Source organism: Manihot esculenta, chromosome 17 (assembly GCF_001659605.2).
Source record: "Manihot esculenta cultivar AM560-2 chromosome 17, M.esculenta_v8, whole genome shotgun sequence".
Lineage (NCBI taxonomy): Eukaryota > Viridiplantae > Streptophyta > Magnoliopsida > Malpighiales > Euphorbiaceae > Manihot > Manihot esculenta.
This window is the reverse complement of record NC_035177.2, coordinates 22,670,862-22,694,128: the sequence shown is the minus strand read 5'-3', so window position 1 is coordinate 22,694,128 and position 23,267 is coordinate 22,670,862. Positions and strand designations below refer to the sequence as shown.

Below are 23,267 nucleotides of genomic sequence, written 5' to 3'. Positions count from 1 at the left end.
TTACAAAGTCTGCAGCCTTCTAAAAATGCAAATGTTTGATATTGCTATCAGATGCCACCCAAGTTTTTGCGTATATGCTTCTTCCATTTTAATTTTCTCAGAAGATAAGGAAATTGCTCAAAGGCCTGGCCCACTCGATATGCCCGTCAAAGGGGTCAGGCAGCCTAATTAATATGAGTGCCAAACACAAATCATCATCATCAAAGTCTTACATGAGAAGGAAAAAACTACCACCTTTAATGATTGAACACTTAAAATTGACCTCTATATTTGTCACTAGTGTACTTTTCAAATGCATGGCAAAGAAGTCATTGTTTGGAAGAAACAAAAACATTTTGTCAAGAAGGAACACCAACCTCAACAAATCAAGTGTTCACTTGGATTTCAATGAAACACTATTGAAATCAATTGGTCATACTAAAAAAATGCTCCTGAAAGTTTTGTTTCTATCCCTTATCTTCCCCTTTTGCATTGCCTTGGACACCATAACCACCAATGAATCACTCACAGGCAGCAATATTTTACTCTCCAAAGAAAGAAACTTTGCTCTAGGTTTCTTCAGCCGTGGAAGCTCAAGGCACATATATCTTGGCATTTGGTACTATAAACTACCGGAACAAACTGTGGTATGGGTTGCAAATAGGGATAATCCAATTAATGATTCTTCAGCATCCCTCTCAATAAGCTCAGATGGAAACCTTATTCTCTATGCTAGCCATGACCATAAGTTTCCAGTATGGTTCACAAATGTTTCACTAAAAGGAAGATCTGCATGTATAGCTCAACTCTTAGATTCAGGCAATCTGGTCTTGGTCCAAGGTGAAAGAAATGTTTGGCAAAGCTTTGATCATCCTACAGACACGATGCTTCCAGGTATGAAAATAGGACTCAACCTGAAACTTGGCCTCAACAGGTTCTTAACTTCATGGAAATCAGCAGATGACCCTGGAGCTGGAGACACATCCTTCAAGATGAATCCTACTGGCTCTCCACAGTTCTTTCTGTACAAGGGCTTAATCCCATATTGGCGAAGCAACCCATGGCCATGGAATCGTTCTCTCACAACGCTACTTCCTGCGTATTTATACAGATATACTTTTGCCAACACTGAAGATGAGATTTACTATACTTACATGGTTGATGACAAATCTGTGATCACGAGAACTGTGGTTGACAACTCTGGATTGATTCAGCGGCTTACTTGGGACAGTAGTTCTCGCCAATGGAAGCAATCCTGGTATGCACCCAAGTATAAATATGGACATTGCGGTGCATACAGCATATGCAGCTCTACCAATGTGGATGCATTTGAGTGCAAATGCTTGCCCGGGTACAAACCCAAGTCCTTAATGGATTGGTATCTCAGAGATGGTTCTGATGGGTGCGTGAGGAATCATCAACAAACAACAATGTGTGGAAATGGAGAAGGGTTTGTTAAGGTAGGAGGCGTGAAGTTTCCTGATACTTCAATAGCATCCTTGAAGAACATGAGCATGAGCAGCTTCGAGTGCGAGCAATTGTGCCTGAGGAATTGTTCGTGCAATGCTTTTGCAAGGTTAGATGTTGAGCGGAAAGGCTTTGGCTGCTTGATGTGGCACGGACAATTGAGGGACGTGGAGGAGTATGCAGGGGGAAGTGACTTGTACGTTCGTGTGGATGCAATTGTGCTAGGTACGATTTTCTTCTTGCCTTGCTCTGTTGAATGTTGACTTAAAAGAACTGTTTTGAAGGCTGTTTGAATATTAGATCATTATTTGTTATTCAGTTGCTATTTTCTAGGAATAATCAAATATGCTATCAATCATATCATATCTGATATGCATAATTATTTTGCTTATTTTGTTGAGATTCTGTTATTTTGTATGCCTATATATTTCTCTGTAATCTTGCATCAATAATATATTAGCCTTCATAAATTTCCTCTTAACATTTTTTCCTCTGTTTCTGAAAAACATATATCTTACATAGTGGTATCAGAGCTCTTATCTTAAAGGACCTGTGAGATTGAGTGAACCAAAATTAAACCCAAACACCAACCCGTGAGATGGAGGGAGAGTCTAGTTTTGGTGCAATTACTCCACCAATATTTGATGGAATTAATTACAAAGCTTGGGCTGTTAGGATGGACACTTACCTCAAAACTTATGATCTATGGGAGGCTGTAGAAGAAAATTATGATGTTCCACCACTTGGAAATAATCCAACAATGGCTCAAATCAAGATTTATAAAGAGAAGGTGACAAGAAAAACTAAAGCCATGAATTGCCTGTTTTCCGCTGTTTCGCCCTCGATTCTCAATAGAATTATGCAAAAGAAGTCTGCTGCAGAAATATGGAAATATCTTGAAAAGGAGTATCAAGGAAATGAAAGGTTAGATAATATGCAAGTCATGAATTTAATTCGTGAATTTGAAACGCAAAGGATGAAAGAATCAGAAACGACAAAGGAGTACGCTGACAGACTTCTTGATATTACCAATAAAGTGAGACTTTTTGGCAAGGATTTTTCTGACGAACGAATTATTCAGAAAATCCTAGTTACATTACCTGAGAAATATGAAGCAACAATCTCATCTTTGGAGAACTCTAAAGATCTGTCAAGTATTACCTTGGCAGAACTTTTAAATCCTTTACAGGCTTTGGAGCAAAGGAGGCTTATGAGGAATGAAGTATCTATAGAAGGTGCTTATCAAGCGCATTCTCGAACTGGAGATGGGAAACTGACACAGAGGACAAGAAATACCAAAAATTATCCACCATGTCCTCACTGTAAAAAAACAAATCACCCTCAACAAAGGTGTTGGTGGAGACCAGATGTCCAATGCAATAAATGTGGTCAGTTAGGACATATTGAAAGAGTATGCAAGGGCAAACTACAAGAAGAGGTTGAGGCTAAGGCTGTCGTTGATGAAAATCAAGAGGAGCACTTATTTATAGCGTCATGTGTTGCTATAGACAACTCTGAAGGATGGCTTATAGACAGCGGCTGCACAAATCATATGACATATGATCGGGAGTTATTTAAGAAGCTTGACACAAGCATCATCACCAAAGTCAAAATTGGAAATGGTGAACATATTGCTGCAAGAGGCAAAGGAACCGTGTCCATAGAAAGCCTATCAGGTCAGAAACTCATTTCTGAAGTTTTATTTGTACCGGATATTAATAGAAACTTGTTGAGTATTGGGCAACTGCTAGAAAAAGATTATGAAGTGTTTTTTAGAAAAAAAATGTTGCACAATTATTGATCCTGAAGGAAAAGAGGTGTTTAGGATCAAAATGAAAGGCAAAAGTTTTGTTCTTGACATGCTGGAACAAGAACAAACCTTTGTTGCGCAAAGAGATAGCAATACTATGCTTTGGCATAAAAGATTAGGGCACTTTCATCATAATGTTGTACTCTTCATGAAGAAAACTCAAATGGTGAGAGGTTTACCAGATTTGGAGAAAGATTTGCCGATGTGTGCAGCCTGTCAATATGGAAAACAGACCAGATTGCCTTTTCCAAAAAGAACAGAATGGAGAGCAACTCAGACGCTGGAACTTGTTCATACAGATGTTGGAGGTCCACTTAAAATATCATACTTGAATGGTAGTAAGTATTATATTACATTCATTGATGATTGTACAAGATTCTGTTGGATATATTTTTTAAAATCCAAATCTGATGTTGCTGGTATGTTTTAGGAGTTCAAAACATGGGTTGAAAATCAAAGTGAATGTGAATTACATGTCATAAGATCTGATAACGACACGGAATACACATCTGACAAATTCAACAAATTTTGTAAAGAAGCAGGAATTGAACACCAATTGACGGCATCATACACTCCGCAACAAAATGGAGTAAGTGAAAGAAAGAATAGAGTGATAATGGAGATGACAAGATGCTTGCTGCATGAGATGGAATTACCGAAGAAATTTTGGGCAAAAGCTGCAAGTACTGCAGCATTTTTACTCAATAGGCTTTCCACTAAAGCTTTGAAGAATAAAACTCCTTTTGAGGCTTGGTTTGGTTATAAACCGTTTCTGTTAAATTTAAAAATATTTGGATGCCTGTGTTTTTCTTATATGCCTCAGGTGAAAAGAGATAAGCTTGATAGAAAGGCAGAAGCAGGAATCTTTGTAGGCTATAGCAACACATCAAAAGCCTACAGAGTTTATCTACCCCAAGCAGATAAAGTCATAACCAGCAGAGATGTGAGATTTCTGGAAGACGAAAAATGGAATTTGAATGATACTAAAAAAAAATGAAATTCCAAAGAACATTGAAAATCATGATGATGCTATTGATGATGAACCAGTAAGGGGCACAAGATCACTTGAAGACATTTATCACAGGTGCAATGTGGCTATTATGGAACCAGAAAAATTTGTCGATGCTGTTTTAGACAAGAAATGGGTTGCAGCAATGGAGGAGGAGCTGAAAACGATTGAGAAAAGTGACACATGGGAGCTTGTAGACAGACCAACTCATAAGAAGGCCATTGGAGTAAAATGGGTATATCAGACAAAGATGAATTTCGATGGATCTATCAACAAACATAAAGCAAGACTGGTGGTCAAAGGCTATGCCCAGATGTTTGGAGTTGATTTCTCAGAAACTTTCGCTCCTGTGGCCCGTCTTGATACAATTAGAATGCTATTGGCTATAGTTGCACAAAAGGGATGGAAAGTTCATCAACTTGATGTAAAGTCAGCCTTTCTAAATGGCTACTTGGAAGAAGAAATTTTTGTGGAGCAGTCCGAAGGTTTTCTGGTTAATGGAGATGAAAATAAAGTATATCGTTTGAGAAAAGCCTTATATGGCTTGAAGCAAGCCCCTAGGGCTTGGTACAGCTGTATTGATTCTCATCTTCTAAGTTTAGGCTTTGATAAAAGCTTGAGTGAATTCACTCTATATGTTAAGAAAACAGAAATAGATATACTTATAATATCTTTGTATGTTGATGATCTATTAATAACAGGTAACAATGGAAGATTGATAGATCAATTCAAGGCAGAGATGATGGAGGTGTTTGAAATGACAAATCTTGGAGAAATGTCATATTTCCTTGGAATTGAGGTGCTTCAAAAAGAAAATGAAGTTTTTATTTGCCAACAAAAATATGCCAAGGAGATTCTAAAAAGGTTCAAGATGGAGGATTGCAAGTCAACCACAACTCCAATGAATCTGAAGGAGAAATTTTGCAAAGAAGATGGAGCTAAAAAGGTTGATGAGGTGTTGTACAGGAGTTTAATAGGTTGTCTAATGTATCTAACTGCAACCCGACCCAATATCATGCATGCTGTAAGTTTGCTATCAAGATACATGCATTGTGCTAGTGAGATTCATCTTCAAGCAGCACAACGCATAATTAGATATATTAAAGGCACAGTAAACTATGGTATTAAGTTCAGTCAAGTCCAGAATTTTAATTTCCATGGTTTTTTTGATAGCGATTGGGGTGGTTGCTTAGATGACATGAAAAGCACTTCAGGTTACTGTTTTAGCTTTGGTTTTGGTGTATTCTCCTGGTGCTCCAAGAAGCAAGATGTGATAGCTCAATCCACAGCTGAAGCAAAATATGTTGCAGCTACTTTGGCAGTAAATCAAGCTTTGTGGATAAGGAAATTGTTAGTTGACTTATCTATGGAAGAAAAAAGAAGCACAGAAGTTTATGTTGACAACCAGGCTGCAATTTCGATAGCAAATAATCCAATATTTCATGGAAAAACCAAGTACTTCAAGATTAAATTGTATTTTCTTAGGGAAGTTCAAAAGAATGGTGGAGTAAGTTTGGTGCACTGCAATTCAGAATTTCAGAATACTAATATTTTGACTAAATCTCTTTCCAAGGCTAGATTTGAGTATTTAAGAGAGAGGCTTGGCATTTGCTGCTCTTAACTCAATGAGGAGCGTTGAATGTTGACTTAAGAACTACTTTGAAAATTGTTTGAATATTAGATCATTATTTGTTATTCAGTTGCTATTTTCTAGGAATAATCAAATATGCTATCAATCATATCTGATATGCATAATTATTTTGCTTATTTTGTTGAGGTTCTGTTATTTTGTATACCTATATATTTCTCTCTAATCTTGCATCAATAATATATTAGCCTTCATAAGTTTCCTCTTAACATCGTTTCCTCTTAACATCGTTTCCTCTTAACATCATTTCCTCTATTTCTGAAAAACATATATCTTATACTTGCTATCGTTCTTAAAGGAAGCCATGGCAATAAACACAATAATTGAAAGGTACTTTCATATAAAAAATAATAACGGATTTCTACTATTTTTGTTTTCAAAAAAAAATTACTCAGAAATCCACAATGCCTCAGAAGCAATATGTCAAACATCTTGAGAACAGCAGAAAAGCCACCTAAATATGCAAAAAAAATTTAGATAAAGCCAAATTCAGCTTTATGAGGATAGAAAAATTAATTTGACCAAATTATAATGAAATAATTACATGTTCGAAGTATTTGAACTCATCAAGCACCAATGGATCTTTGCCCAACTCCCCTCCCTTTGCCAATTTCCTGAGACTTTCCTTAAACCTCAAGCTACGATGAGGTCAAACCATAACATAAAGTCACAAACACGGTTTTCCCTTTTATGACAACCAAGACTCGATTTTTGTTTTTTTTTTCCCTAAAAAGATAAGGAGGTCTCAACCATGGACAGTATAGAAGTTCTTCTCAACTCCCTGCTTCTAATCCTCCTCTTCCCTTCTTGTATCAGTCTTTCCATTTCTGTCATAACCTTAAATCAATCCATCACTGGCAGCAACCTTTTACTGTCCAGAAAAGAAAATTTTGCACTAGGATTTTTCAGTCCTGGCAATTGTAAATATGGATATCTTGGCATTTGGTATCACAAACTACCACGACAAACTGTGGTGTGGGTTGCAAACAGGAACAATCCCATTATGACACTTCAGGAGTACTTTCCATAACCCCAGATGGAAACCTTGCGCTCTATAACAATCATGACAGAGAATTTCCTCTCTGGTCCACTAATATTTCTCTGGAAGGAACTGTGGACTGTGGACTGTGTAGCTCAGCTCCTAGATTTAGGAAATCTGATTTTGGTCCAAAATGACGAAAGCAAAAGAATTTTTTGGCAAAAGCTTCGACTATCCCACAGATACCATGCTTCCAGGTCAGAAACTTGGGTTGAACAGGAGAATTGGACTAGAACGGTCGTCCTTAGTGTCATGGAGATCAGCGGATGATCCAGGAACTGGGGACTGGGTGTACAAGCTCAATCCAAGCGGCTGTCCCCAGTTCTTTTTGTATAAGGGTTTAATCCCATATTGGAGAACCTCGCCATGGCCCTGGAAATCTACAACACTTCCCTGGTTATTCATCTACTTCTGCTAACAATCAAGATGAGATATACTACTCTTTCCATTCAGAGGTTGATGAATATGTTCCCACAAGAAATGTAGTTAACAAATCTGGATTGGTCCAGCGGCTTACTTGGGACAATAGTTCCTATCAATGGAGGGCATCCCGTTCAGACAAGTACATCTAGGGACATTGTGGAGCATACGATATGTTGAACGCCAACAATTTTGATACTCTAGAATGCATACGCCTGCCAGGGTATGAGCCCAAGTCCATAAAGAATTGGTATCTCAGAGATGGTTCTGCAGGGTGAGTGAGGAAGCGAGAGCAAATGATGTCAATGTGCAGAAATGGAGAATAATTTGTTAAGGTAAAGAATCTGAAGGTTCCTGATGCTTCAATAGCAGCTTTACTGAACACAAGCTTGAGTAGTACAGAATGTGAGCAACTGTGCTTGAATAATTGTTCCTGCAAAGCATATGCAAGCTTAGATATAGAGACGAAAGGAGTAGGCTGCTTGACTTGGTACGGGCAATTAAGGGACACTGCGCAGTATTCTAAGGGCCGTGAGTTGTATGTTAGTGTGGATGCCGTAGAAGTTAGGCATTCTTTTTCTTGCCTTGCTATTGACGCCTAACCAGCAAATGCATTTCTAAAACATCTACCTCTGTGTTCCAGGCCTTATTCTGACTTCTATCTTATTTATACAATCTCCCAGCCTGTAATGCCTGTCATCCCTTTCTTTTATTCATTTGGCTATTGAACTAAAGCTCATTAGTCTTTTTTTTTTCCTTTCTTGCACTAGAAAGGCATATTATTCGTCTGATTACTAACATGAAATACATAATTTTTAATCAGATTTGAGTTTGTTAAATTTCCAATAACAGAAAGAGCACCATTAACAAGATGATAAATGAGTTTTCTTTGTGTAGCTATTCGCCTGCACTTGGCCTAAATGTTTCTACATTTTAAATAATTTTTATGTTTAAATACCACATTTCTTTTGTATTTGCAATGTAATTTTCCTCGGTTATGCAGATGAGTATACAAAGAAGAGAAGAGGTTTTCTCAAAAAGAAGGGCAAGTTGGCTATTCTAGTGTTCTCTGTTGCTTTCACAATATTTCTCATTGTCATATTTTCCTATTTGTGGCTAAGAAAAAGAAGGAAAACAGGAGGTAAAGAAATAAACTAGCCTGCTTGAATATTTGTAGTGTACAATTAACAGCTTTTTTTAAACCTAATTTGTATCTAATATCAGAAGTCCTAGGTATAAAAGTACTCATGTGAAACAAATATATGACATGTGACCTTTTGTTATTCTGTTGAACTACAGTGGAAAAGAAAGGATTTTTTTCTACATTGCTGGAAAATGAGCTTATAGAAAGTAGAGAATCTCCAGATTTGCCAATTTTCAATCTACGCGCCGTATCTGCCGCTACTAACAATTTCAGTCCAGTTAACAAACTTGGAAAGGGTGGTTTTGGCACAGTGTATAAGGTAAAGTCCACTAAGCATCTCAAAGTTTTAGTAACCAATAAGTTTGGAGCTTAATTTTTCTAAGCTAGAATAGCTTTTGATGTGGATTAAATATGAGATTCTTAATTCAGGGTCAGCTGCCCCATGGGCAAGAGATTGCTGTAAAAAGATTATCCCATAGTTCTGGACAAGGGATTTCAGAATTCAAAAATGAAGTCATGTTGATTGCGAGGCTTCAACACAGGAATCTTATAAAACTTCTTGGATGTTGCATTCAGAGAGAAGAACGAATGTTAATTTATGAATACTTGCCGAACAAAAGCTTGGACTACTTTATTTTTGGTGAGACTGTTTATGCCCCTGCTTCTCAGTTTTTATCTAATTGTTGGTACTGTATGTTTTCCATTATCACTAGCTTTCAAAATGTTGTTGTAGATCAGAGACAAAGATCAATCCTGGATTGGAATAAGCGCTTTGATATAATAGTTGGAATTGCCCGTGGAATCTTGTATCTTCACCACGATTCAAGATTGAGAATTATCCATAGAGATTTAAAAACCAGCAATGTATTACTAGATGCTGATATGAATCCCAAAATTTCTGACTTTGGCATGGCAAGAATATTCAGAGGGGATGAAGTTCAGGACAAGACTAACCGAGTCGTAGGAACATAGTAAGTGTTTCATGCATACTCAAGTAGATAGATACGAAGGTATAGTGCCATATGCTAATACTACAATATGGTCTTTCGATTTTCTTTTCCTTGCATACAGTGGCTATATGGCACCAGAGTATGTCATGTTTGGAAAATTTTCGACAAAGTCGGATGTCTTCAGTTTTGGGGTAGTATTGTTGGAGATTATAAGTGGTAAGAAGAGCTACACTTATTATCCAGAGGATCCTTCCCTGAACTTGATAGGGCATGTAAGTAACTAATAAAGATATGTTCAAGCAACAAAAGCTCCAAAATTTTTCAGCTTTTACTAAGAAAAGCTATAATTTTCTGACGCAGGTATGGGAGTTATGGAGACAAGGAAGAGCTCTGGATATAGTTGATTCATGTCTAAAAGAATTGTCTCTTCCTCTTGAAGTAATGAGATGCATTCAAATTGGACTATTGTGTGTGCAAGAAGACGCAACAGACAGACCCACCATGCCAAATGTTGTTCTAATGCTAAACGGTGAAAGTACACTTCCTTGTCCTAAACAACCTGCATTCATTTTAAGAAATTGCAGTGATCTTAATCTGTCAAAACCAGGACTGAATTGTTCTTTAAATGAGGTGACCATTACCAAGGTCCAAGCCCGCTAGAGATATGCTTGTAGGAATTTATAGGACAACATATTTGGGTTTATGGGATGATATAATTGTATATTGAATTTCAAGTATGCTAATATCAGGAAAAGTGTAATTTAACCAATTTTAAATGATAAATATTGTTTTTTAAAACATGATTGCATTTTATTATTCTATTAATTATTTACTGTGTTTCACAAAGATGTGCTTATTTTACTTTTTATATAAGTCTTAAATTATAAGCTACTTTCTTTTAAGGAGGTAGTTTATTTCAGCAGCCCTCAAAATCCCCTAGAGTAAAAATTCCCTTCACTTGTAAGACTTCCTCCTTCCTTCCTCTCACCATCCATCTCCACTTCTACAATCTCTCCAGACTCAAGAAATTTCAAATCCCCAAATACCTAACAATAAGATAAAAGTTAATCCCACTTGTTGATTCCCATCACGTGCACGGTTGGTAGGTTTAGTTCAGATCAAGTCAAGAATCAGCCTGCAAGTAATAAAAAAATGAAGTATATCATAGTTGATTTTTAAGGAGGAGAGGAGAACAAGAATATGAATGAGACCGGTTAATCTGTTGGTATTTATATATAAAAATATAACTGAAAATTCAAATTACATCTTAAATTATCTTGAATTTTAAACTTAAAAAATCTTAACAAAATAATTTAAAACTAAGTTATTGGATTTAGCCAAACAATCATAATTCAAAATTTGAAGAATAAGTCAATATTCTAACAATCATAAACATCCAAAAGTGTCCATAAGTTTCTGCCAATGGCATCAGAAATCAATTGTGGATAGCATGGAAATGCTTCTGAAATTCTTGCTTCTAACCCTTTTCTTCCCATATTGTCATTCCTTAACGCCATAACCAACCATCAATCACTCACAGAAGACAATACCTTAGTCTCCCAAAATGGAATTTTTGAGTTGGGATTTTTCAGCCCTGGCAACTTCAAGTATAAATATCTTGGCATTTGGATCATAAGCTACCAGGGCAAGTCATGGTGTGGGTGGCAAACAGGAACAATCCCATTAAAGATTCTTCTGGATACCTCTCCATAAGCGCAGATGGAAACCTTGTTCTCTATGACAACTGTGGCCCATGATTTCTACTGTGGTCCACTAATGTTTCAATGGAAAGAACAGAGGGTTGTGTAGCTTAGATTCAGGAAATCTGGTTTTGATTCAAAATGAAAGCAACAGAATTGTATGGCAAAGTTTTGATTACCCCACAGATACTATGCTTCCTGGTCTGAAAATTGAGTTGAATCGTAAAAATGGCCTATATAAGTCCTTAACTTCATGGAGATCAGCAGATGACCCAGGAACAGGGTACTGGTACTATAAGCTCAACCCTAATTGCTGTCCCCAGTTCTTTTTGTACAATGGTTTAACCCGAGTATGGAGAAGCAACCCGTGGCCCTGGGATCCCGCACCAATGCCTGGGTATTTGCCTACTTCTGCTAACAATCAAGATGAGATATACTATACTTTCGTTTTGGAAGATGAATATCTTCTCTCAAGAATTGTGGTTAAGGATTCTGGGTTGATCCAGAGGCTTACTTGGGACAATAGTTCCAGTCAATGGCTCCCGGTCAGAACCCAAGTACAACTACGGACACTGTGGTTCATTTAGCATATTGAACTCTAACAACTTTGACCGTCTCGAGTGCTTGTGTCTCCCAGGGTACGAGCCCAAGTCCCAATAGAATTGGTATCTCAGAGATGGTTCTGCTGGGTGTGTAAGGAAACGACAACAAACAACATCAATATGCAGAAATGGAGAAGGGTTTGTCAAGGTAGAGCGGGTGAAGATTCCTGATACTTCAATATCGGCTTTGTTGAACATGAGTTTGAGTACCGCAGAATGTGAGCAACTGTGCTTGAGGAATTGTTCCTGCAAAGCATTTGCAAGCTTGAATATTCAGAGGACGGGATTTGGCTGCTTGACTTGGTATGGGGAGTTAATGGACGCCATGGAATATACAGAGGGACACGACATTTACGTTCGTGTGGATGCAAAAGAGTTGGGTATTCTTCTCCTTCCTTGCCATGCCATTGTTAAGAACATGGGTACTTAGTTTGATCATTTTAGCTCCATGTTCTTCATTTAGACTTCTGAGTTAATGAATAAAACCTCCTCAGATTGCATCATTTGTGCCATTCTTACACCAATTTACTTCCTGTCCAAATCTTGTTTGCTAGAAAAGAGTAGTAATGGACATGAAGGATGAAGATTTTCTTAGTGATGTTATCAAATTATTATATGTGTGAATTTTTTTCAATAATGCAGCTGAGAGAAAAATAAGAAGTTTTGAAAAGAAGGGGATGGTGTTGATTCCAGTAGTCTCTGCTGCTCTCAATATATTTCTCATTTCCAGTTTTTGGCTATTTGTGGCTAAAGAGGAAGAGGAGAAGAAAATATAAGTCATTTTGTGCAATAATGACGAATAATAGTTGCATGAAACATGTAGATGATGTTATTTTTTATATATTCATGTTCAAGGACAGTGAAGAAGGCATGGAACCAAGACTTACTGTCTAAAGTGGTGGCAGATGAACTTGCAGAAACCAGGCAGCCTCAAGATACGCCATTCTTTGATTTGTCCACTGTATCAGTTGCTACTGACCATTTTTCTCCAGACAACAAAATTGGAGAGGGTGGTTTTTGCCTGGTGTATAATGTAAAATTTCCCTCTTACATATTTAAAGTCAGATTGCACTGAAAAGCAAGAATCTGAGATGATGATTTCAGGGTCTGCTACTCAATGGGCAAGAAATTGCTACAAAAAGATCATCCCACAGTTTAGGTCAACGGATAGAAGAATTCAAAAATGAAGTTATGCTGCTTGCAAGGCTTCAACACAGGAATCTTGTCAAGCTTCTAGGATGCTGCATTCAGGGAGGAGAGCAGATGTTAATTTATGAATATTTGCCCAACAAAAGTATGGACTACTTTATTTTAGGTAAGATTTAGTTTTATTTATCAACTAGTCCTTTGTGCGGATATTAAACATTCCTTCTAAAATTTTAAACTTAAAATAGTAATAAGCACAAATCTATAATAAAGAAAATTAAAGATTTAATAATATATGTTATTAATATACAATAATAAATTCTATTAAAAAACTATATACTTAACAAAATAAAGCTTACTGAAATTTAGTAATGGCAGTGGCGCTAGTGCTTAATTTTGGTAAAACCTAATAATCAATCATGTTCAATAATGGCAGTGGCGGTAGTGGTTTCATTCAACTTCCATCTATTCAATCTAGCCAAGAGAAAGGGTTGAGTTGACCATACAACCATGCATCTCATCTACATGTTAAGAAAATAATAAGAAAAAAAAATTTTAAAATACGAATCATTTGAAAATTATATTTATTATATTAGAAAGTGGTAAAAAATTTAAAGATAATATATTAATAGTGATTAATGAAATAATAAGTTGTATTTATTACAATAAATATAATAAAATTTATATTTATTATATTAGAAAATAGTAAAAAATTAAAAGGTTATATATTAATAGTGATTAAAAAATAATAAATTATATTTATTACTTATACATTAATAATTATTTTTTATAAAAATAAAATTATAAATATATAAAAAAATTATAAATATATTTGCACCATAACACATCAATATTTAAGATTATTGTGTCACTTATTAATCTCTCATCAATTTATTTTAAAATTTATAATATATATATATATATTATTTATTAATAATAGAAATATAATTAAAAATACATATTATAAGTTTAAATATATTATTTTTTACATTTTACGGTATTATTTTTTTATTAATTATTTTAAAGATATAATTTTTTTAATTTTATATTTTTTTAATTATAAACTAATATATTATATTAAAAAATTATCAAAAATTAAAAATTCACATACTTATAATAATGAAAATTTAAAAATTATATATAAATTGTAATAATAAAGATAATAAATTATATTTATTATGGATATATTAATTAGTAATATTATTAAATATGAAAATATAATTTAAAAATAAAATATATTAAGTGTACCACTTGGCATAAATACACAAGTTTAGATGTTTCGTTTAGTACAAATATATGAATTTAAATATACCCCGATCTAGCTTTATATATATATATATATTTGAGAATAAGTGATCAAAACAACTTCTCATACGCTCAAAATACAAATAAGCTGATTCTACTTGTTTTATAGGCAGTCAAATATGAATTTTTAGTGCTTATAATGAATTAGGTTTGAATTAGAATTCACATTAATGATAATACAAATATGTGCAAATTTTTATCAGGGAAGATCTATGTTGGATCGGAGTAAACGCTTTGAGATGATAATTGAAATTGTTCATGAATTCTTATATCTTCACCATGAATATTCAAGGTTGAGAATTATCCATAGGGATTTAAAAGTTATCAATATATTATTAAATACGAATATGAATCCTAAATCTCAGACTTTCGCATAGCTAAAATATTCAATGGCAATGATGCTCAAGATAAGACTATCATAGTTGCTGAAATATAGTAATAAAAACCCAAAGAAATAGAAAATAAGGCGCAACACTATTTACTAAAACTAAGATAATCTCTTTAACATTCTTTTACGGCGGTTACATGACACTAATATACGATATTCGAAAAATTTTCAGAAAAATCAGATGTGTTTAGCTTTGGAATTGTATTGTTAGAGAGTAAAAGCGGCAAGAAGATGAATGATTATTTTTTGGAAGATCCTTCTTTAAATTTGATAGAATATGTAAGTCGAGCTAAACTCTAAAAATGATTTTAGTACCATGAACTAAAACTCACTAGTAACATTTTTTTTTTTTAATGACAAAGGTGTGGGATTTATGGAGAGAAGGCCGAGCATTGGACATAGTGGATTCAATGTTAATAGAGATAGGTCTTATTTCCCATTCCCAAGTAATAAGATGCATTCAGATTGGGCTATTGTGTGTGCAAGAAGAGGCAGCAGATAGACCCACCATGCCATCTGTTATTGTCATGCTAAATGGTGAATCAATGCTTCCTTATCCTAAACAACCTGCCTTCATTTTCAGACAAAATTGCAGTGATCCTAATCTGTCAACACCGGCAGCAGTCAATTTTTCTTTAAACAAGGTCACAGTCACAGAGGTTGAAGCCCGCAAGAGATATTGCCTCTTCATTCACAACAAAGAAAATTAATAGAGATTTGTGATTTATATTTACGGTGGAAAATGTTGTGAATTGAATTGAACAGTTTTTTGTCTGTATAATTAGCTTCTACTAAAGTCAGAATTTAAGGGTCTAGCTAAAGTTTATTGGTCAAAATCAAAAAAAGTAATTTTATTTCTTTTTTTTTTTAAAGATAACTTAGTTTCAATTCGGTTTAGGATTGAAAAAATTTAATCATGGATTTATTTTTTAATTTTTCTGAAAGGATCAAATTAGACTGTTATTAATTTTAACTCTAAATTCAACCGAATTGATATGGGTTTGATTCCATAATAACTCAAACCGCGCTGGACAGTGGAGTCAACATTGTCGGTGGGAGGCATCAGAATATGGTACAAAAGCTTAAAAACTATATTATCTTCAAATAAATTTTCAAGGATCAATTTCTTCGGATATAATTAGAAAGATTTGACAAATATGTTCCCCTCTAATATTATAGCCGCCTTAATTTTTTAATTATTATCTTTTATTTTCTTAAAACAATATTTTTTATCTCTATTATTATAATAAAAAATAAAAAATTTATTATGAAATTGAAATCTTATCATATTCTCATCTGCATTAATTTAATTTGTAAACATATATCTCATATAATTAATAAAAATTAAAATTAAAGAGATTAAATGAGAAAATTAAATACATGATTTGATAAATACAGTCTATGTGCATTCTCTTCCAAGATTTTTCTTTGAATTTTCACTGCACTAAACTTTTTTCTCAAATAAGAAAACAATCTTATATACAAACAAATTTTTCATGTGCTTTAGATCTTTACAGGTTTGATATACCACTCAAACTTTTATCTAAATTTTAATACGGGCTTAAAATCTTTATCAAGTCAACATACACATTTAATTAATGTCATATAAATTTTTAATTTAGAAAGAAATATTTTCAACAACTCTCAATAATTACAATAAAATACTATTAAGATTAAAGAGAAAAGATTTATCAATGAAAATTAAAATTTTGAATGAAAAACTTTTACACAAGAGTTTTGATTGCTTTTAGAAAATCGATACTTTCATTACTCATTTATAAAGAAATTCAATCTCTTAAATAAGTGTTTGAAAAAAAATTTTTGCAGAGATAGTTCAATGGTAATAAATTTTAAAAATACTAGCCGTTATAATATTGAATTTCATGTAGACTAAAATTAGTTAGTTAAAAATAAATACAGGTAGAAATTATATTCCTAAATTTAAATTGTATCTAAAATTAAATGTCTAATTTTAGTTTTTTAAAATTTTAATTAGCTAAACAGCAGCTTTCAAATTCGTAAAAATTCTTTTTTCAGAAAATATTTAAATAGAATGAGAGTAAAATATTTTATTATTGACATATCAACTCACTCGCTCTTTTACAATGAATCCTAAAGGTATTTTCCTTTACTTTTCTTCTTTTAATTTATCTTGTATTGCCTTGAGAGTTTTCTTCTTTTATAATTTAGAGAATTTCTTGATTTTTCAATAATTTTCAAATACTATACTTTTAATATTAAAGATAGTTAGATAAGTACAATTCATTAAGTTTTGGTATCATCAAAATCAAAGCTTATGGGGCCAATAATTTTCAAAGATGTCAATTTTTTTTTTAAATTTAAAGATGCTGATTATTGATAAACATAAACCCTTCATTTGGAATAAAAAATTTTGCAACATAGAAATGAAACCATAAATGATTTTGTAAGAATTTATTTAAATTTTTTTCTTATAAAATCATTCATGCCAAACGAAAGGAAAAAGAATATCATTGTTTTTTCACTCCCTTTAGTTTCATACATCCAAACAAACCTCAGTGTACAGATGATTTAATGTTAATATTTGAATGTAGGGAGGAATGATAGGAATAAAAAATTTATGGGTCAATAATTAATAATAAAATATAATATCATAATCAAATAAATGGAGTACAAAGACCATGCCATGTATTAAAGGAAGGAGGAAGTAATGGAGAAATGAAAAGGACACATGTGCTTTTATAGATTAAACTTAAACATCACTTCCCATCTAACCTAAGCTACCAACTCATTTCCTCTACTTTGCCTCTCTATTTGGCAATTGAATTTTCTTTTTTTTTTTTCTTTTTAGTTAATCAATTGTTGATTGTATTATTACCCGAGAAGCAAATTAAGGCAACCTTACTCTTCAGCTAGAGAGAAGGCAGATTTAAAAGGTAATGGCCGAGGAAGGAGGAAGTAGGGCTTATCGGCGACTCACTCGCGCTTTATGGACAGCACTATCTAGCTTCTACCCAACGAGATGCAATACTTTTCCCCATTGCCTTAAGAACTTCTTCATTGTAGATCCGTAAACTCCAACCCAGAAAGAGCTAAGAAAACAGTTAATCACCCAACAACTCCACTATACGAGACAATAGAATCAACATGCAACCACCAGATTCTAAGAAAGAGCAAGAGAAAAATATACAGATATAAAAGAAAACAACCAGAGATCGCCTTAATAAAACTCTTGCTATTAATGCTCTAGCCGACTATAAAGCCACAAAATAAAGATAAAAACTATTCACAATCCCAACCTAATGCTGGGGAGAGAAACTCATAGTGACGACAACAGAAAATAATAGAAGAAAATGTTTCTCTATGGTAATTGAGAGTGTAACAATCCCGTCCAAACTGAATCAAATAACTTATGGACCCATTTTACACTTAGCCTGTAATACCCGGCTAGACTCCGGTGTCGGAATTCCAACTTTCCGATGGAATCCCCGTTGAAATTCGGAATCTCGGATACCGAAACCTCTTAGAAGGGTAAAATATGTTTTTACAAAATGTTTTTCATGATTTTATTGATTGGTTTTGAGTTAAAGTTTTAAAATGAAAGAAAAATATTTTTGAGGGATAAGCCTAGGTTCGGCCGCTGAACCTCATGTTCGGCCGCCGAATATGGTGCTGCCGCGGGAGCTCTCTTTCGACCCCCGAAGGTGGTCTGGCCAGCCACCTGTAAAAGGCCTCCAATCCGAAAATGGGGGAGTTTCTCTCTCCATTTTCTGGCAAAGGTGAGTTATTGCCCTTCCTTTGATGATTTTATGTTTATCCTTCAAATCTTCATGAGTTTTCTTCTTGTTTTTGAAGTTTTAAGCTTGGATCAAAGATTTTAAAGTTTGGAAGACCGTTTCTCCTCAACTCCAAGTTTGGGGTTACATCTACCTTCGATCTTCAAGAGGTAAGTGTAGATCCTTGCCTTTTTATATGTTTTAAGTAAGTTTTATTGAGGTTTAAGAGTTTTTGATGCATGAGATGGGTAGATCTATGTTTTAGGGTTTTTGTTAGTTTTATGTTTAATGTGTTGTTTTTGTTGTTGTTTGTTGGGGTTTAGGCTAATTTTATACCCCTTATGCATGTTGGAGTGAGTATGCATATTGTGGAAAGTTGGATGTGAGGATTTGAGAGTTTTGGGGCTGAAGTGCATGAGGCAGGATCGGGTTCTGCCATTCTAGAGAACCCAGGTTCGACCGCCGAACATGCATGGGGAGGCAGCCTTTGGCCACCTAATATGCCCCTGAAAACATGCACTTTCAGATCTGTAAAGGAGTTTCGGCCACCGAACCCGCCCCCGAAAGTCCCTGACTTTCGGATTTGTGGAGGACTTTCGGCCGCCGAACCTACCCTCGAAGGACCTCGACTTTCGGATCTGTAGAGGACCTTAGGCCGCCGAAGGTGCCGCCGAAAGTCCTCTGCCCAGCCTCTCTTTGCCTGTTTTGAATGCATGTTTTATGATGTTTTAGGGGGTTTTTGGAAAGATGTTATGTAATAGTTGTAATACCCGGCTAGACTCCGGTATCGGAATTCCTACCGTCCAGTGGAATCTCGGATGTCGGAAGCCTCTAGTAGGGTAGAAACATGTTTTCATAAAATGTTTCAATGTATTTCATGGTTTTAAGCAAAAAGGAAATGAGTTTTTGCATGAAAATAATCTTGGAGGAAGACCCAGGTTCGGCCGCCGAACATGCATGCACTTCGGGAGTGCTTTAGGCCCCCGAAAGCATAAGTGAGGGAAGCCCAGGTTCGGCCGCCGAACCTTATGTTCGACCGCCGAACATGGGATGCATGCGGAGGCACGTTCGGCTCCCGAATGTGGCCTGGCCAGCCACCTATAAAGGGGTCCCTTAGCCGAAAACGGGCGAGTTTTTCTCCCCACTTTCGGCCAAGGTGAGCTCTCCGCCGTCCCTCACCGATCTTAAGTTTCTTCCTTCAAATCTTTCACGATTTTCACTAGTTTTCACTTTGTTTTGAAGATTTTCAAGTATAAAGCAAGTTTTGGAGCTTTGAGGTTCAAGAAACTCAAATCTCTCCCATCTCCGAGCTAGGGTCGTTTTCCTCTCGATCTTCAAGAGGTAAGGGCCGATCTTGAGCTCACTTTATGTTTTAAACAAGTTATAAGTTGTTTCATGAAGTAGAAATGCATGTTTAGGTTGTTTTGAGTTTATGGGTTTAATGTGTGTTTTTTAGCAATGTGGGTATGTTTGATGTGTTGTAGTTGGGGTTTAGGCTAGTTTGAGACCCCTATGAGCTTGTATGCTTGATTGTGTATGTTTGGGAGTGTTGTAGAATAGGTTTATGCATGTTTGAAAGGTTTGGGAGGCGTTTGTGCATGTTGGAGCTAAGTTTCTGCCACTTTGGAGAAACTCAGGTTCGGCCGCCGAAGGGACTTTCGGCCGCCGAACCCGCTTGTGGAAGCAGCCTTCGGCTGCCGAAGCCTGCCCCCAAAAGAGGACTTTCGTCTCTGGAGGGTAGTTTCGGCCGCCGAATATGCATGAGTTTCGTCTCTGTCTAGGAGTTTCGGCCGCCGAAGGTGCTGCCGAACCTGCCTAACTTTCGGCTCTGGAGGGACTTTCGGCCGCCGAACCTGCTGCCGAAAGTGCCCTGTTCAGCCTTCCTTTGCATGTATTCCATGAATGTTTTGAGGTGTTTTTAGGGGGTTTTTGGGGAGTATCCCAGAGTCATGTTCATGTATATTTGGTCCCTCATTTGAGTCCACCTGTGTAGGTTCGGACCCGAGGAATCGAGGACCTCAGCAGTGAGTTCAGCTGTTTCCGTGTCTGTCAGAGCTAGCCAGAGGTGAGTGGAATAACTCTTATGCTTTAAAATAAATAAATCAGTTTTAGCATGATTCACGCATCATGAATGCCATGAGATATAATAGGGTGTTTGCATTAGAACTCACGAATATGTTGCATTGCATAATATGTTGATGATGCGGATGAATGTTGAATGATCCTTTAGTCCTCATATGTTACGATATGATGATGATACGGTACGGAAGACCAGTGAGGCCCATTCTACGCTCCTGGCACCATGTAAGAGAAAGACCAGTGAGGCCCATTCTACGCCCCTGGCACAGTTGGAATGTTATGTTATGCTATGTTATGTAAGAGAAAGACCAGTGAGGCCCATTCTACGCCCCTGGCACAGTTGGACCATGTAGAGGACTATTGGTGACAACTTCATCCTTGATGTGATATGATTGTGATGTGATGCATTCCATGTTACCATATGTTTTAAATGTTTTATTATTCTGCTCACTGGGCTTTATAGCTCACCCCTCTCCCTTAACCCCCAGGTTTGCAGGTACAGGGTAGACTAGGAGGTCAACAAGAGTAATGAAGTCTTGGTTATATAATAGATAGTGTGGACATGAAAAATGTTGAGATGTTACGTATAAGTACAATATAGAAATGTAATGTAAAAATGTTCATGGATGTTAGAGGTGTGCTTGACCATAGAGTATTGTTATCTCTTTGAATACATGATCTCAGATGTTTTATGATGTAGATGTAAACCAACTCAACGCATGTTATGTTACCCATTGGGGCATTGATGAGATCCCAAAGAGGGGTCAATGTTTATAGTTATGTTTATGTTCAGTGCATGCACAGGTTGAGTTTGGTGGATGAGAGAATGTATGAAAGAAAAGTTTTAATTTTTATATATTCTTGATCATGTATGGGATTAAACAGGTTTACAGGTTTTATGTCAGGCTTGCTATGGGTTCCGGCGGCCTTAAGCCGACCTGGATCCTAGCGCCGGTAGCGGTCCGATTTTCGGGTCGTTACAATAGTTGTGTTGTTCCCTCATTTGAGTCCACCTGTGTAGGATCAGACCAGGGAGACCGTAGAGGCCTTTAGTGAGCCAGCTGCGTCTTTGTCAGTCGAGCATCAGCTAGAGGTGAGTAGAACTAAACTAATCTATTGTTTTTTTAAGTAATCAAACTTTTGAGCATGTTCATGCATCACGAATGCCATGTTTATAGGATGTTTGCATTAGAATTCACGAATATGATGCATTGCATAATTTATTGTTGATGTGGATGGATGTTGGATGACTCACTAGCCCTCGAGCAGGTTATGATATGATACGGATACGGAAGACCAGGGCTGCCCATTCTACGCACCCTGGCACTATGTAAGGGAAAGACCAGGGCTGCCCATTCTACGCCCCTGGCACAGTTGGATATGTTATGTTATGTTTAAGAGGAAGTCCTAAGGAGCTCCGTCGAGGGCCAGGCATTGATTTGGATATGTAGAGGGTTACTGGTGACAAGTCCATCCTTGATATGTGTTGTTTGTTTTGTGATGCATCCCGAGTGGGACTAGGTTGTGTGTTTATGCTTCTAGACAGTTAAAGAAGCATGAGTTGAATTATCCTACACACGACTTAGAGATGGTAGTTGTGATCTTTGCACTCAGGATGTGGAGGCATTACCTGTATGGGGTAAGATGTGAGATCTTTATAGATCATAAGTGTAATACCCGGCTAGACTTCGGTATCGGAATTCCTACCGTCCGGTGGAATCTCGGATGTCGGAAGCCTCTAGTAGGGTAAAACCATGTTTTTATATAATGTTTTAATGTGTTTTATGTTTTAAGTATGAAAGAAAATGAGTTTTTGCATGAAAATAGCTTTGGAGGAAAACTCAGGTTCGGCCGCCGAACCTCAAGTTCGGCCGCCGAACATGCATGCATTGCGGGTGTGCTTTAGGCCCCCGAAAGCATAAGTGAGGGAAGTCCAGGTTCGGCCGCCGAACATGGCATGCATGCGGAGGCACATTCGGCCCCCGAACGTGGTCTGGCTAGCCACTATAAAAGGGTCCCTTAGCCGAAAACGGGCGAGCTTTTTCCCCATTTTCGGCCAAGGTGAGTCTCCGCCGCCCCTCACCCATCTTTGGCGTCTTTCCTCTAGATCTTTCAAGATTTTCATTTGTTTTAACCTTGTTTTGAAGATTTGAGCATTTGAGCAAAGTTTTGGAGCTTGGAGGTTCAAGAACCCAATCTCTCCCAACTTCGAGTTTAGGTCGTCTCTCTCTCGATCTTCAAGAGGTAAGAGCCGATCTTAAGCTCATTGCATGTTTAAAGTAAGTTTTAAGTAGATCTATAGGGTAGAATGCATGTTTAGGTTATGGTTATGTTCTTAGATATATATGTATGTTCATGAACAATGTGAATGCTTGATGTGTTGTAGATGGGGTTTATGATGGTTTGAGCCCCTAGGAACATGTATGCTTGTGTTTGTGTGTTGTAGAATAGGTTTGATGCATGTTGGAAAGGTTTGGAGGCGAAATGTGCAAGGGGAGCCAAGTTTCTGCCCTTTGGCAGAAACCAGGTTCGGCAGCCGAAGGATTTTCGGCCGCCGAACATGGCTGGGGAGGCAGCCTTTCGGCTGCCGAAGCTTGCCCCCAAAAGGAGACTTTCGTCTCTGTCTGGCAGTTTCGGCCGCCGAAAGTGCCGCCGAACATGCATGAGTTTCGTCTCTGTCTGGGAGTTTCGGCCGCCGAAGGTGCCGCCGAACCTGCCTGACTTTCGGCTCTGGAGAGACTTTCGGCCGCCGAACCTGCCGCCGAAAGTGCCCTGTCCAGGCCTCCTTTGCATGATTTTGTATGGTTGTTTCATGATGTTTTAGGG

At 36.5% G+C, this 23,267-nt stretch overlaps 1 protein-coding gene and 2 pseudogenes across 1 annotated transcript; all 3 read left to right on the top strand.

The window, feature by feature from the left end:
• Window positions 1-222: 222 nt before the first annotated feature.
• Window positions 223-10,237, top strand: LOC110605040 (G-type lectin S-receptor-like serine/threonine-protein kinase RKS1). The gene is made up of 7 exons (XM_021743337.2): window positions 223-1,671; window positions 8,376-8,513; window positions 8,672-8,835; window positions 8,946-9,156; window positions 9,250-9,487; window positions 9,588-9,738; window positions 9,827-10,237. Exons 1-7 carry the CDS (start codon window positions 240-242, stop codon window positions 10,124-10,126), a joined length of 2,634 nt encoding a protein of 877 aa, XP_021599029.2. The 5' UTR covers window positions 223-239; the 3' UTR covers window positions 10,127-10,237.
• On the top strand, window positions 6,170-8,436 carry LOC110605042 (annotated as a pseudogene).
• A 685-nt stretch (window positions 10,238-10,922) lies between the features above and the next one.
• Window positions 10,923-15,317, top strand: LOC110604853 (annotated as a pseudogene).
• Window positions 15,318-23,267: the final 7,950 nt, after the last annotated feature.